We start from the raw sequence: 16,622 nt of genomic DNA, 5'->3' as shown, positions 1-16,622 counted from the left end.
ATTTATTTTATTATGAAAATATAATGGGAATAGTTGTACTGTTTCTCTGATGCATTTGATAGGTGTCCAAATTTTCTTATACAGTTTTAAGATTTACATCATTGCAATCTTTCAGGATAGCCCACTGATTATTTCACCATTAGACTTTCAACAAACTGAAAATGTCTACACTAGTAGTTTTTTTAATCTGTTAACAATGCTGTATCATGTCACTTTGTTCCTTTAACAAGAATAACATCACCCTGCCCTTAGTATGACAGCTAGGCATATATAAATACAGAGAATATAATATGCATCTTATTTTGATTGCTTTGTAGACTTTCTTTAATAATTGGTTTATATATTGCTACTGCAAATGGGTAACACTGAATATGGGAAAAATAAAAGACAGACTATATTAAAAACCTTTATGTAAATTTTGAATGAGATCTATGTATTTACAGATATTTATTTAGAAAAAATAGTATATACAGTTTAAATATAAAATTACAAATAATGTAATACTGTACAATAATTGGTAGACTATAAATTAATTGGCTTTATCTAAATTCTTCCTTTAAAGACCATATTCCCTCGCCTGTTGATTTTCTATGAAAATCACAAATTTTGTTTAGAAGAGCTTTGAAAAATGGACTTTGGGAGGGTGGTAATCTACTGCTGAATTTATCGAGGATCTCTTGAGTAGATGCACTACCATCTACCTCAGCCTGGAATGCAACAAAGTTACGAATGTCTGTTAACAAGTCTATATTTTCTTGAATTTCTTCTTCAACTTCTTCAGGTTCTGCTACTGCAGCAGTGGAAGGGTAATCTGGATCATAATCTTCATCTGGCTCATCATTAGTTATCTCTGTCGATGCGACGGTTTTATTTCTCTGATTAATACGAGAGAGTAATTGTGCAGATGATAGACCACCAGTTGTTTTATTTCCAATTTTCTTCTTGGGAATAAAATCCATCTCTGAAGGGCTGTCAGATTCTTCATCCTCCAGGCCTCCATTGAACATGTGTTGTATACTTTTCTTTGGTTTTAATTCATCTTTCTTTATTTCTCTATCAATGGAATTGGCGAACATTTTATTCTTCTTATTTCCAAACTTTGGTTTACTTTTCTTTTGCTCCAAAGTCTCGTTATGCGCTGACCATGGTCTACTACATCGAGCACGAGAAGCTCTTACAGCCTTTAGAGCCTCTTTGGCTACCCTCTCGGCTTCCCCCTCCACAAGGAGATAATCTGGATCGTTGTTGCTCAAAATAGAATCATGACTAAGGGCAGTGTGAACCCCTGATTTCTGGAATAGCTTTGTAAGAACATATTCGTCCTGAGATTTGGCATTTTCCTTTTCAGCTGCAGCTTCCTCTTCTGTTTTGCGATATACTCTCTTCTTAACAAGATAATCAATTCTTTCTCCATCAATCTTTCTTCCTTTCTTAGAGGAACTCTTTTTCTTGTCTCTATCTGTGCATTTTTCCTTTTCCCTGTGCTTAGATTTCTTTTTATGCTTTTTTCTATGCTTCTCTGAAGATTTTTCCTCTGATAGTCTGCAGTTTCTGTGGTCAGAATAATTTTCATTTCCTGATTCTTTATTAAGCTCAGAACTATCGACAGAACGGAGTTCTGAAACAGTAGGTATATTTACTTCAAATATATTTCCCATGTCTTTTTCCATAGGAGGCAAGTCATCAAGACTACTTTCTTCTTTGGTCATGGGAAGTAGAGTAAAAGGAACATTTCCACTAGTTGACTCTTCACTGACTAACAATTCATTTTTTATATCTATGCAGTCCTCCTCTATTTTTATATCCATGTAATTTTCATCTATTTCTGTTTTTATGTCCATGTATTCCTCATTTACTTCAGTTTTTAAATCTAAATTTTCTCCATCTGCTCCACTTTTTAAATCCAAAATATCCTTAGATATTATAGGGCCATTTTCTTCAGACTTGTCAATTTCTTCAGTTTTAAGTTCCTGATTAATGTTATTGCCCATTCTCTCTAAATCTTTGAGTTGCGAAAGATCTTTGAGACTTTCACACTTCAGAGGCGAAGTTACATTTTTGCTCTCGTGTAAATTTTTCTTGGCAATGTTCATACTAATTTTCTTAGCTAGGTTCCTCATTTTCTCTTTAAGATCTACATCTGCCTGTGATTTTAGATCTATTTGTGAAGTATTTAATTTCTTCTTTTCATGTCTAGTACCCTCTTTCCTGGGTTTCTCTTTCTTCGCTGCCCTACTGGATATAGCATTGTCTCCTTTACTCAGTGGTGAGTAACTCTTCTTTAAGTGTTTACTTGTTCCTTTGTAATTTCCTTTCGTCTCCTCATCGCTATCCTGGGTATCATTATTTACATTTACTTTAATTTCAGATTGTGTCCCTGCAAAAATGGCTGAAGATTCCGTTTTCTCTTTCTCACCTTCATTCAAAGTAAAAAGTTCATACAAGTCATTGGTTTTGAAAAAACGCTGCTGTTTTGGGTCTTTTAGCACACGATTTGTTAAAAACTGCTTGAAAATCTGTCTATGGTAAATTTTTTCTTCAATTGTTCCAGAAGTAAGTAATCTGAAAATGGAATGAAATGTAGTAAGACATGAATTTTTAAAAATTATCTACATGTAGTTTATTGATGTAACTAGATAAATTTTTCTAACTTGTGCATAGAAGGTGAAGTAGCAATATAAAACATTCCAATTGTAAACAGAAAATAATTGAACCAATTTGATACAATAAAAATGGGGAATCACTTTTCAGTTACCATATTTTTTTGTATCCTATACCCAACTCCCTTTTTTCAAATAAACATATATATATGTTATTTGCAGGAAGAATGTACCACACAGACACCTCCATGTGGATGTTCCAAGCTGCCAGCTCCAAAAGAATGTGCAAGGCAGGCAGCACCAAGGCTCTCAACGCAACAAGTAGCACCAAGGTACTGTACTCCTAAGCAGATAGCATCAAGGCCCCCTACCATGCAGGCAGCAGCACAAAGGCCTTCTTCCACACACAGCATGATATACCATGCAGGGAGCAGCACCAGGGCCCTCTACCAGTAGCATCAAGGCACTACCAAGCAGGCAGCTTTACCATGCAGGCAGAGCACAAATGCCTTCCACGCAGCATGATATACCAAGCAGGCAGCATCAACGCCCTCTACCACGTAGGCAGCGGCTCCAAAACCCCCTACAATACAGGCGGCAACACGAAGACCCTCTACTATGCAGGCAGTGGTGCCAAGACCCTCTACAATGCAGGCAGTGGTGCCTAGGCCTTCTACCACGCAGGCAGCGGCACCAAAGCCTTCTACCACGTAGGCAGCGGCACCAAGGCTTTCTACCACGCAGGCAGCGGCACCAAGCCCTTCTACTAAGAAGGCAATGGCACCAAGGCCTTCTACCAAGAAGGCAGCGACACAAAGGCCCTCTACCACGCAGCATGATATACCAAGCAGGCAACTCCAAGGGAACTTATCAACCAGGAAGGCAGCTCTGCTAAGTTCCAGCCCATAGTCTTGTCTCTGGGACTCCACTACGCAGTCGACAGCCAATTCCAAGGAATATACCAGGCAGAAACTTTCCATCCACAGGAATGTACTAGGCAAGCAATTCTGTGGCTATAGAGGTACTGGACTATAACCTCGATGCAGGTTCTACGGGAATTTAACAGGCAGGCAGTTCCACAGGAATTTATCTATTTAACACACACAGGTAGCTCCACGGGAATTTACCAAAGCAAGCAGCTTCACAATACTTTACCTTTTTAACAAGCAACCATGGGGATTTAGATAAACAGCCAGCCATCTTCTATGTAGCTTTTTTTCCCATGCCATCCTATACTGCCAGTAAGTGCTATCATGACCCCTACCATATGGTAGGAATCATTCTATATTATGAAGCCAACTTCCCTTGCTAACCTTCAAACAAGCCTTTCTGGTCTACTCCACAAAGACTACAGGCTCCAGTCATTCCAGCTTCCTGCTATGCAGCAGTCATTGTTAGTGCAGTTTTATTTAGAGCTTTGTATAATCCTCTTATGCAGCTGGATTGAGAAAACACTCTACTTAGCCAGCACCACAGGAATCTGCAATTTAGCTTGCTCTAGATGACAGCCTCCTATGCAGACAGGTTCAAGGTAGTAAACTGCTTTACAATAAATTCCTAATCAAGCAGCATCTTCAGCAGACTTTAGTATACTGCTCACCATCTCCTAGATGACCACTGGGGACTACATGGTGTTGTAAGTCAGTTCCAGTTGACTTAAAGGCATCCTCTGCCAATTCCAATCAACTCTAAGGCATTTCCTACTAATCCCAATCGCCCTAAGGGAATCCTCCATCAGCTCCAATCACCATGCATCTCCACAAGTTCGAGTCACCTCCAGGATATCCTCAGCCAGTTACATCCACCTCCAAGGGCTCCACGAAAGTGGCAGCACATAAGGGGTTCCCTGATGATGGCTGCACAGAGGGACTCCAAGAAGAGGCTGCACAGTAAGGGCTCTAGGCATAAAGCTGCGTAAGAAGCTCCACAAAGACGGCTTCTTAGGAGTGTTCTACTGTGATGGCTGCATAGGAGAGCTTCACTAATGCTGCAGAAGAGCACAACACTGAGAGTATTGCCGAAGAGGGCTCCACAGGAGGGCATCACTAAGAGAGTTGCGCAGGAGGGCGCCACTACGAGAGCTACCCAGGTGGGCGTATATACGAGAACTGTGCCGAGAGCTGCCCAGGAGGGTGCCATTACAGGAGCTGCGCAAGAGGGTGCCAATACGAAAGCTGCTCAGGAGAGCGCCACTACGAGAGGTGCGTAGGAGGGCTCGATTACGAGAGCTGCGCAGGCAGGCGGCACTACGAGAGCTGCGCAGGAGGGAGGCACTACGAGAGCTGCGCAGGAGGGAGGCACTACGAGAGCTGCTGTGCCAGAGACCGCCACAACGAGAGTTGTGCAGGAGAGCTGGTGCGCAGGAGGCCGCCACAACCAGAGCTGGTGCGCCGGAGCCCGCCACAACCAGAGCTGGTGCGCCGGAGCCCGCCACAACCAGAGCTGGTGCGCCGGAGGCCGCCACAACCAGAGCTGGTGCGCCGGAGGCCGCCACAACCAGAGCTGGTGCGCCGGAGGCCGCCACAACCAGAGCTGGTGCGCCGGAGGCCGCCACAACCAGAGCTGGTGCGCCGGAGGCCGCCACAACCAGAGCTGGTGCGCCGGAGGCCGCCACAACCAGAGCTGGTGCGCCGGAGGCCGCCACAACCAGAGCTGGTGCGCCGGAGCCCGCCACAACCAGAGCTGGTGCGCCGGAGCCCGCCACAACCAGAGCTGGTGCGCCGGAGCCCGCCACAACCAGAGCTGGTGCGCCGGAGCCCGCCACAACCAGAGCTGGTGCGCCGGAGCCCGCCACAACCAGAGCTGGTGCGCAGGAGCCCGCCACAACCAGAGCTGGTGCGCAGGAGCCCGCCACAACCAGAGCTGGTGCGCCAGAGGCCGCCACAACCAGAGCTGGTGCGCAGGAGGCCGCCACAACCAGAGCTGGTGCGCTGGAGGCCGCCACAACCAGAGCTGCTGGGAAGGAGGCCGCCACAACCAGAGCTGCTGCGTAGGAGGCCGCCACAACCAGAGCTGCTGCGCAGGTGGTGGAGGACGTCACTACGAGAGCTGCGCAGGAGGGCGGCACTACGAGAGCTGCGCAGGAGGGCGGCACTACGAGAGCTGCGCAGGAGCCCGCCACAACCAGAGCTGGTGCGCAGGAGCCCGCCACAACCAGAGCTGGTGCGCAGGAGCCCGCCACAACCAGAGCTGGTGCGCAGGAGGCCGCCACAACCAGAGCTGGTGCGCAGGAGGCCGCCACAACCAGAGCTGCTGCGCAGGAGGCCGCCACAACCAGAGCTGCTGCGCAGGAGGCCGCCACAACCAGAGCTGCTGCGCAGGAGGCCGCCACAACCAGAGCTGCTGCGCAGGAGGCCGCCACAACCAGAGCTGCTGCGCAGGAGGCCGCCACAACCAGAGCTGCTGCGCAGGAGGCCGCCACAACCAGAGCTGCTGCGCAGGAGGCCGCCACAACCAGAGCTGCTGCGCAGGAGGCCGCCACAACCAGAGCTGCTGCGCAGGAGGCCGCCACAACCAGAGCTGCTGCGCAGGAGGCCGCCACAACCAGAGCTGCTGCGCAGGAGGCCGCCACAACCAGAGCTGCTGCGCAGGAGGCCGCCACAACCAGAGCTGCTGCGCAGGAGGCCGCCACAACCAGAGCTGCTGCACAGAAGGCTGCCACAACAAGACCTACTGCACAGAAAGCCACCACAACGAGAGCTGCCCAGGAGTCCGCCACTACAAGAGCTGTGCAGGAGAGCACCACTATGAGAGCTGCGTAGGAAGGCGCCAATACGAGAGCTGCGCCGAGATCTGCCCAGGAAGAAGGTACTACAAGAGCTGTGCAAGAAGGCGGCACTGATAGTGCAGCGCTAAGAGCTGTCCAGTAGGGCGCCATTACAGGAGCCGGTCAGGTGGGGGGCACAACGGGATCCGTGCTGGAGGGCACAAATACGTGAGCTGCCAAGGATGGCGCTACAAAGAGAACTGCGCAGGAGGGTGGCACTGAGAGCGCTGCACAGAAGGGTCCTACAATGAGTAGCTGCGCATGACGGCTGCACTACGAGAGTTGCGCAGGAGAGCTGCACTACGAGAACTGCGCAGGAGGGGACCACTACAAGAGCTGCACAGGAGGGTGCCACTATGAGACCCTGGGCAGGAAGGCGCCACTACTAGACCTGCGCAGGAGGGTGCCACTACAAGACCTGCACAGGAGGGTGCCACTACGAGACCTGCACAGGAGGGTGCCAGTACAAGACCTGTGCAAGAGGGCTCCACTAAGAGACCTGCGCAGGAAGGCACCACTTTCAAGACCTGTACAGGAGGGCACCACTATAAGAGCTGCGTAGGAGGCTGGTATTAGGAGAGCTGCACAGAAGGGTGGCACTTTAGTCAATTTCTTTTAGTGATGCAGATTTGCACCGACTTGCAGAGGTGCCCTTTTAGCTCGGAAAAGTTTCCTGATCGCTGATTGGTTGGACGAGATAATTCTAACCAATCAGCGATCAGGAAACTTTTCCGAGCTAAAGGGGCACCGCTGCGAGTCGGTGCAAATCTGCCTCGATAAAAGAAATGGACTATAAGTATGCTCGCTGAGACCTGACAAGGAGGGTGCCATTACAGGAGCTGCGCAATAGGGCAGCACTGAGAGGTGAGCAGGAGGGTGACAATACAGTAGCTGTGCACGAGGGCGACTCTACGAGAGCAGCATAGAAGTCCGCACTATGAGACCTGCTCAGGGTGCATTACGAGAGCTGTGCACAGGACACCACTACGAGAGTTGCACAGGAGGCCAGCACTAAGAAAACTGCACAGGAGGGCGGCACTACGAGAGGTGTGCAGGAGGGTGGCACTACGCGAGCTGTGCAGGAGGTTGCTACTACAAGAGCTGCGCAGAAGGGCCACACCACGAGAGCTGCGTAGACGGTCATACTATGAGAGCTGCTCAGGGGATGCCACTGCGAAGGCAGCGTAGAAGGGTGCATTACGAGAGCTGCGCACAGGAGAACGCCACTACGACAGTTGCACAGGAGGGCGGCACTACGAGAACTGCGCAGGAGGTTGGTACTACGAAAGCTGCGTAGGAGGGTGTCACTACAAAAGCTGCGTAGGAGGGCGTCACTACGTGAGCTGTGCAGGAGGGCGCTACTACCAGAGCTGCGCAGGAGAGTGCACTACCAAAGCTGCGCAGGAGGGTGCACTACCAGAACTGCACAGGAGGGTGCACTACCAAAGCTGCGCAGGAGGGTGCACTACCAGTGCTGTACAGAAGAGCTGCTGTGCCGGAGGCCGCCACGACGAGAGCTGCTGTGCCGGAGGCCGCCACGACGAGAGCTGCTGTGCCGGAGGCCTCCACGACGAGAGCTGCTGTGCCGGAGGCCGCCACGACGAGAGCTGCTGTGCCGGAGGCCGCCACGACGAGAGCTGCTGTGCACGAGGCCGCCACGACGAGAGCTGCTGTGCCGGAGGCCGCCACGACGAGAGCTGCTGTGCCGGAGGCCGCCACGACGAGAGCTGCTGTGCACGAGGCCGCCACGACGAGAGCTGCTGTGCACGAGGCCGCCACGACGAGAGCTGCTGTGCCGGAGGCCGCCACGACCAGAGCTGCTGTGCACGAGGCCGCCACGACGAGAGCTGCTGTGCACGAGGCCGCCACGACCAGAGCTGCTGTGCACGAGGCCGCCACGACCAGAGCTGCTGTGCACGAGGCCGCCACGACCAGAGCTGCTGTGCACGAGGCCGCCACGACCAGAGCTGCTGTGCACGAGGCCGCCACGACCAGAGCTGCTGTGCACGAGGCCGCCACGACCAGAGCTGCTGTGCACGAGGCCGCCACGACCAGAGCTGCTGTGCAGGAGGCCGCCAAAACGAGAACTGCGCCGAGATCTACCCAGGAAGAAGGCACTACAAGAGCTGTGCAGGAAGGCGGCACTGATAGTGCAGCGCTAAGAGCTGTCCAGTAGGGCGCCATTACAGGAGCTGTGCAGGTGGGGGACACTACGGGATCCATGCTGGAGGGCACAAATACGTGAGCTGCCAAGGATGGCGCTGCAACTGGAACTGCGCAGGAGGGTGGTACTGAGAGCGCTGCACAGAAGAGCCCCACAATGAGTAGTTGCGCATGAAGGCTGCACTACAAGAGTTGCGCAGGAGAACCCCACTACGAGAGGCTGCACAGGAGGGCGGCACTACGAGAGCTGCGCAGGAGAGCGGCACTACGAGACCCTGCGCAGGAGGGCGCCACTACAAGACCCTGCACAGGAGGGTGCCACTTACGAGACCCTGTGCAGGTGGATGCTAGTACAAGATCAGTGCAGGAGGGCGCCACTTTCAAGACCTGCACAGGACGGCGCCACTGTAAGAGCTGCGCACGAGGGTGGTATTAGAAGAGCTGCACAGGAGGGCGGCACTAAGTATGCTGCGCCAAGACCTGACAAGGAGGGTGCCATTACAGGAGGCAATAGGGCGGCACTGAAAGGTGTGCAGGAGCAGGAGGGTGACAATACAGTAGTTGCGCAGGAGAGCAACACTACGAGAGCAGCATAGAGGTCTGCACTATGAGACCTGCTCAGGAGACGCCACTATGAGGGCCGCGTAGAAGGGTGCATTACGAGAGCTGTGCACGGAAGGACACCACTACGAGAGTTGCACAGGAGGCCGGCACTACGCTAGCTGCGCAGGAGGTTGCTACTACAAGAGCTGCGCAGGAGGGTGACACTACGAGAGCTGCTTAGAAGGCTGCACTATGAGAGCTGCTCAGGAGACGCCACTGCGAGGGCAGCGTAGAAGGGTGCATTACGAGAACTACGCAGGAGGTTGGTACTATGAAAGCTGCGCAGGAGGGCGTCACTACCAGAGCTGCGCAGGAGGGCGTCACTACCAGAGCTGCGCAGGAGGGTGCACTACCAGAGCTGCGCAGGAGGGTGCACTACCAGAGCTGCGCTGGAGGGTGCACTACCAGAGCTGCGCAGGAGAGCGTTGCTAGGAGAGCTGCGCTGGAGACAACCCCTACGAGAGCTGCGCAGGAGAGAGCCAATAGGAGTGCTGCCCAGGAGGGTGCTACTACGAGTGCAGTGCAGGAGCGTGCCACTACGAGAGCTGCGCAGGAGACACTCCCTAAAGATGGTTGCACAGGTGGTCTTCCTGAAGACAATTGCACAGGAGGGCTCCCTGGAGATGTTGGCCAGGATGCCGCTACTAAAAGAGCTGCGCAGGAGGCTGCCTCAACGAGAGTTGCACAGTAGGACACCACTAAGAAAGTTGCGTAGAAGGATGCATTACGAGAGCTGCGCAGGAAGGGGCCACTATGAGAGAGCACCAATAGGAGAGCTGCGTAGACGGGCGCCACTACGAGAGCTACGCAGGAAAGCGCCACTACAAAAGTTAAGCAGGAGAGTGCCGATACGAGCGCCAAGTAGAAGGGCACACTACTAGACCCTCGCAGGAGGGCGTCACTATGAGAGCTGCGCAGGAGAGCCGCACTTTGAGAGCTGCGTAAAAGGGTGCACTAAAAGAGCTCTGCAGAAGGGCGCGACTACGAGAGCTGCGCAGGAGGGCGGCCCCACGAGAGCTGCGCAGGAAGGCGCCCCCACGAGAGCTGCGCAGGAGAGCGCCCCCACGAGAGCTGCGCAGGAGAGCGCCCCCACGAGAGCTGCGCAGGAGAGCGCCCCCACGAGAGCTGCGCAGGAGAGCGCCCCCACGAGAGCTGCGCAGGAGAGCGCCCCCACGAGAGCTGCGCAGGAGAGCGCCCCCACGAGAGCTGCGCAGGAGAGCGCCCCCACGAGAGCTGCGCAGGAGAGCGCCCCCACGAGAGCTGCGCAGGAGCGCGCCCCCACGAGAGCTGCGCAGGAGAGCGCCCCCACGAGAGCTGCGCAGGAGGGCGCCCCCACGAGAGCTGCGCAGGAGGGCGCCCCCACGAGAGCTGCGCAGGAGGGCGCCCCCACGAGAGCTGCGCAGGAGGGCGCCCCCACGAGAGCTGCGCAGGAGGGCGCCCCCACGAGAGCTGCGCAGGAGGGCGCCCCCACGAGAGCTGCGCAGGAGGGCGCCCCCACGAGAGCTGCGCAGGAGGGCGCCCCCACGAGAGCTGCGCAGGAGGGCGCCACTACGAGAGCTGAACAGGAAGGCACCAAATTGAGAGTTGCGCCGAGAGCTGGCCAAGAGGGTGCTCCTACCAGAGCTGCGCTGGGGAAAACCCCTAAAAGAGCTGCCCAGGAGGGCACCACTACAAGAGCTGCACAGGTGGGCGCCACTACCCACTATGAGAGCTGCACAGGAGCGTGCCAGTACAAGAGCTGTGCAGAGACACTCCTTGAAGACGGATGCACAGGAGGGCTCCCTGAAGACTGTTGCCCAGGAGCCGCAACTATGAGAGCTGCGCAAGAGGGCGTCATTACGAGAGCCGCACAGGAGGGTACCACTAATACAGCTGCGCAAGAGGCCGGCACTATGAGAGCTGCGCACAAGTACACTACTACGAGAGCTGTGCAGGAGGGCGCCACTACGAAAGCAGCAAAGGAGGGCTCCACTAAGAGAGCTGCAAACAAGACATTTCGTGAAGAGGGTTGGAGGTATCCTTGAAAACGGTTGCACAAGGTCTTCCTGAAGACTGTTGCACAGGTGGTCTCCATGAAGATGGGTTGCCCAGGAGGTTTCCTCCATAAAGAGGGTTTGCACACGAGGGATGCCTGGAAACTGTTGCAAAGGAGAGCTCCCAGGAGACGGTTGAGCAGGAGGGTACCCTGTTGATGGTTACACAGGAGGGGCTCCCCAATGACAGCTGCATAGGAAGGCTACAATAAAGTGCTGCACATTATAGCTCATAGCTACACAGATGGCTTCTTAAAGTATTCCAATGTGACTGCTAAACAACAAGGCTTCACTATTGCTGCAGAAGAGGGCGCCACTACGAGAGCTGCGCAGGAGGGCGCCCCTACGAGAACTGCGCTGGAGGGTGACTGAAAATGGTTACACAGGAGGGCTCCCTGGAGACATTGGTCAGGAGGCTGCCACTACGAGAGCTGCGCAGGTGGCTGTCTCTACGAGAGCTGCGCAGTAGGGTGCCACTACGAGAATTGCACAGGAGAGCGCCAATCAAGCTGCACAGGTGGGTGTCACTGTGAGTTTCTCAGGTGGTGCCACTATGAGAGCTGCGCACTTTCTTGCGCAGGAGAGTGCCACGACGAGATTTGCGCAGAAGAGCGCCAATATGAGAGCTGAGTAGAAGGGCGTCACTACGAGAGCTGCGTAGTAGAGTGCCACTTCGAGAGCTGCAGAGTAGGGTCCCACTACGAGAGATGCGGAGGAGGGTGTCACCACGAGAGCTGAGCAGGAGTGGGCCACTAAAAGAGCTGCACAGGTGGCCTCCACTATGAGAGCTGCGCAGGTGGCCTCCACTATGAGAGCTGCGCAGGAGTGTGCCATTAAAAGAGCTGCGCAGGAGACATTCCTTGAAGATGGTTGCACAGGAGGGCTCCCTGGAGACAGTTCCCCAGGAGACCACCACTATGAGAGCTGCACAGGAGGGCGCCCTACACGAGAGCTGCGCAGGAGGGCGTCCTACACGAGATCTGCCCAGGAGGGCGCCCTACACGAGATCTGCCCAGGAGGGCGCCCCACACGAGATCTGCCCAGGAGGGCGCCCTACACAAGAGCTGCACAGGTAGGCGCCCTACACGAGAGCTGCGCAGGAGAGCGCCCTACACGAGAACTGTGCAGGAGGGCGCCCTACACGAGAGCTGCGCAGGAGGGCGCCCTACACGAGAGATGCGCAGGAGAGTGCCACTACACGAGATTTGCGCAGGAGAGCGCCACTACAAGAGTTGCGCAAAAGAGCGCCAATACGAGAGCCGAGTAGAAGAGCGTCACTACGAGAGCTGCGTAGAAAGGTGCACAGTGAGAGCTGCAAAGGAGGGTCCCACTACAAGAGCTGCGGAGGAGAGCGTCACCACGAGAGCTGTGCATGAGTGGGCCACTAAAAGAGCTGAGCAGAAGGGCACCATTACGAGAACTGTGCAAGATGGCGCCACTACGAGAGCTGCACAGAAAGGCGCCAAAATGAGAGTTGCGCCGAGAGCTGCCCAGGAGGGCACCACTACCAGAGCTGCCCAAGAGGGTGCCACTACTATAGCTGCCCAGGAGGGCACCACTACCAGAGCTGTGCAGGAGGGTGCTACTAGGGGAGCTGCGCAGGAGAAAACCCCTACAAGAACTGCTCAGGAGGGTGCTAATATGAGAGCTGCACCGAATGCTGCCCAGGAGTGCCGTTACAGGAGCTGCACAGGAGGCGGTACTACAAGAGCTGCGCAGGTGGGCGCAACTATGAGAGCTGCGCAGGAGGCCGCCACAACGAGAGCTGCGCAGGAGGCTGCCACAACGAGAGCTGCGCAGGAGGCTACCACAATGAGAGCTGCGCAGGAGGGCGCCACAACAAGAGTTGTGCAGGAGGCTGCCACTACGAGATGCGCGCAGGAGGGCACCACTACGAGAGGCGTGCAGGAGGGCGCCACTACGAGAGGCACGCAGGAGGGCGCCACTACGAGAGGCACGCAGGAGGGCGCCACTACGAGAGGCACGCAGGAGGGCGCCACTACGAGAGGCACGCAGGAGGGCGCCACTACGAGAGGCACGCAGGAGGGCGCCACTACGAGAGGCACGCAGGAGGGCGCCACTACGAGAGGCACGCAGGAGGGCGCCACTACGAGAGGCACGCAGGAGGGCGCCACTACTAGAGTTGCGCAGGAGGGTACCCCTGTAGATGCTTACACAGGAGGGGATCCCCGATGACGGCTGCATAGGAAGGCTAAAATAAAGTTCTGCACATGACAGCTCACAGCTACACAGAGATGGCTTCTTAGTGTTCTACTGTGATTGCTGAATAACAGGGGTTCACTAGTGCTGCAGAAGAGCGCGCCCCTACGAGCGCTGCGCAGGAGGGCACCCCTACGAGCCCTGCGCAGGAGGGCCACACTACAAGAGCTGCAAAGGAGAAACTCGGTGAAGAGGTTTGTACAGGAGGTCTCCCTTAAAACCGTCGCACAAGACTGTTGCATTGGAGGGCTCCCCGAAGACGGGAGCACTGGAGGGCAGGAGGTCTCCTCCCTGAAGATAGTTGCACAGGAGGGCTTTGTGAAGCTGGCTGCTTAGTAGACCTTCATAAGAGTGCTGCAAATGTGGGCTCCATGATGAAGACTGTTAATGGTGCTGTAAAAGTGACTGAAAATAGTGCTGCAAAGAGCTCCACTATGTGCGCTGCATGGGAGGGTCCTACTAAGAGCGCTATTTAGGTTACCATGAGGTGGCAACTCAAGGGCTTGACGAAGAGCGCAGCATTGAAGGGACTCCTAAGATTGCAGCACTGGAGAGACCACTAAAATTGCAACATTGGAGTCCCTCCACTAAGATTACTGCATTGCCTTAGAGTCCCTCAACTAAGATAGCTATAGAAAGGCTCTAATATGTCTGCAGAGGAGGGCCCCATTGAGAGTGGTGAACAGGAGGGACTTCCTTGGAGATAGCTCCATTGAGATTCCTGCTCAGGAGGGGCTTCATGAAGACAGTTGCACAGAATGATTCCAATAACAAGTCTCCTTAGGAGGATTCCATGAAGAATGTTGCAAGGAAGGGCTCAAATAAAGGTGCTGCATAGGAGAGCTCAACAAAGAATGATGCATAAGAAAGCTCCACAGATTGCTGCATTAGAAGGACTCCACTATGAGAGTTGCATAAGAGGGCTCCACGATGAAGGCTGCATAGGAGGGCTTTGTGAAGATGGCTACAAAGTAGGGCTTCAGTAAAAATTGCTACAAAGGAGGACTTCACTAAGAGTGATGTATGGGAGCATAAGAGGGCTCCACTAAAAGCACTGCACAGGAGGGCTCTGCGAAGTTTGCTGCAGCGGAATGACTACCAAAATTGCTGCAGTGGAATGACTCCACCTAAATTGCTGCAGTGGAATGACTACCAAAATTGCTGCAGTGGAATGACTCCACCTAAATTGCTGCAGCGGAATGACTACCAAAATTGCTGCAGTGGAATGACTCCACTTGAATTGCTACATTGGAGGGACTCCATAAAGACAGCAGTGGAGGAGGGCTCTATGAAGAACATTGCTTTGGATGTTCTAAGTAGATGGTTGCCTAGGAAGGCCACACAAAGCAGGTTTCATAGGAAGACTTCAAGATGTCTGCATTGGAGAGCTCCACTAAGAGTGCTGCACAGCATTGTTTTATCATTCTGTCCTAGACATCCCCCCAAAATGGGCGATAATACAATATTTGAAATCCCATAGTTAAAATGAAACATATGAAATGTACAGGTTGTATCTATAGAACACATGAAATGTACATGGATACAGGTAAGTAAAGGTTGTATCTATAGAACACACTCGGAAGTAGAAATTGCATAAAAAGTATTAGTCAAGTTAAATAATTAATTTTATTGTTAGAAACTGAAATGTAAACCTGGAAACTTTGCTAGAATTATTTTTACCAACCATGAACTGCAAACATCCTTGACAAATTTGTTTCTTTATTAATCAACATGAACAATTAATAATCCATAACCTGGTCTATAAAGCAAAACCGTTCTTGAGTTCAACTAAATATTTATGAAGGATAGGCCTTAAACCAGAGTAATGAAATGCTTTTATAAAGAAAATCACAAAATTTGTGTCAATTTCCATTAATCAACATATTTCAGGCCTGCTAAAACTGTCAACATTCTTCAACTATATGTTTTCATGAGACTTAGGATTGTGATAACCCATAAGATTCAATAAATTGGATAATCAAAATCTATTTTCTTATTGACCTAAATCTTTTGGACATCCCTCAACTTCATAACATGATAACTCTTAAGGGGACCGTACGCCATGGTGTTTTGACATACCAACTTTCAGAAATCAAAAATAGTTTTATTGCTTCTAAGTATGCAGAAATATATCGTACATACTGTATTTTTACAAATAATGAAGATATAGTGGTCTTTCAAGGATGACGTCATCCTTACTGCGTCGTCTGCATGACTGGGTTTGAGAGACTCGTCTTTGTGTGTGTATTTTTGCATATACAGTATATATAGCAATTTTTTTCACTAATGTTTTGAAATCTCGTACGTCTGGCAGAAATGGAAGGCATTGGTAAAGGGTAGGTGAACAAAACTACTAGCTACAAGAACAGCAGCCAGGATTTCCAAAGACATATAGAAGTTATAATGCACGTGTTTGTTTACTTGCAATTCGTATGTACATTGTGTTTTTACAACGTCCTCGGGAACTTTATAGCAAGGCCAATGTTGCCTAAGGTCATAGAAAGAACAAAAAGTAAGCAGAGAGCAAGAAAAAAGAACCAAGAAGAAAGGGAAACATGTATAAGAGTACAAAGCTGAGACATGCTAACAAAAACTCTGGCAATTCATGACACCCTTACGCCAAGTGGAATACACACAGAATCAGAATTATTCGATTTATAAAGAATTGATGGTACAATTGTTGTCATAGTGGAGAAAAATGTACCTAAAAATCATTATTTTTGCCAATATATCGAAAAGTTTTTGATCAAATGACTTGAAATTTTTATATGATGAAGGTATCATATATGTCCAAAACATATAGAAATTGTCTATTTTGAATAATTAGAAAAAAAAAATTCATGGCATGGCGGATGGTCCCCTTAAACATAAATTGAAAATAACTTCTCTTGATGTTATCAAGAAATTTCTTCTGTATGTATAATTAAATGAACTGAAACTGAATACAGTACTACCAAGAGCATTTTAATTTTTATATAGGGAGACAAACCAAACAAAACCTTACCTATAAATTGTAACGTGGCGTAACTGGCCAATTCTCCATGCACGTTCTCTTGCTTGAGAGTCTGTAGATGGATTCCAATCTGGATCAAAAATAACAACCCTGTCTGCTCCTGTCAAGTTCACACCCAAGCCTCCAACGCGTGTGGTCAGAAGGAAAACAAAGCATGAACTGTCTCCATTGAATTTGTCAATCAATGTCTGGCGTGAAGAGACAGCCGTGGTACTGAAATATTG

The 16,622-nt window shown here is 51.6% G+C and overlaps 1 protein-coding gene across 1 annotated transcript in view; it reads right to left on the bottom strand.

Annotated features, from left to right (window-relative positions):
- Nucleotides 1-398: 398 nt before the first annotated feature.
- Nucleotides 399-16,622, bottom strand: part of LOC137630607 (DNA excision repair protein ERCC-6-like) — a 90,144-nt gene continuing 73,920 nt past the window's right edge. The window contains exons 13-14 of the mRNA XM_068362199.1: nt 16,390-16,611; nt 399-2,562 (exon numbers count right to left, since the gene is read on the bottom strand). Coding sequence (XP_068218300.1) covers nt 540-2,562; nt 16,390-16,611 — 2,245 coding nt within the window. The 3' untranslated portion in view covers nt 399-539. The remainder of the gene's footprint in view (nt 2,563-16,389; nt 16,612-16,622) is intronic.

This window comes from Palaemon carinicauda, chromosome 38 (assembly GCF_036898095.1).
Source record: "Palaemon carinicauda isolate YSFRI2023 chromosome 38, ASM3689809v2, whole genome shotgun sequence".
NCBI classification, from domain to species: domain Eukaryota; kingdom Metazoa; phylum Arthropoda; class Malacostraca; order Decapoda; family Palaemonidae; genus Palaemon; species Palaemon carinicauda.
The sequence above is the reverse complement of the archived record's forward strand: the minus strand, read 5'-3'. Positions and strand labels throughout refer to the sequence as shown.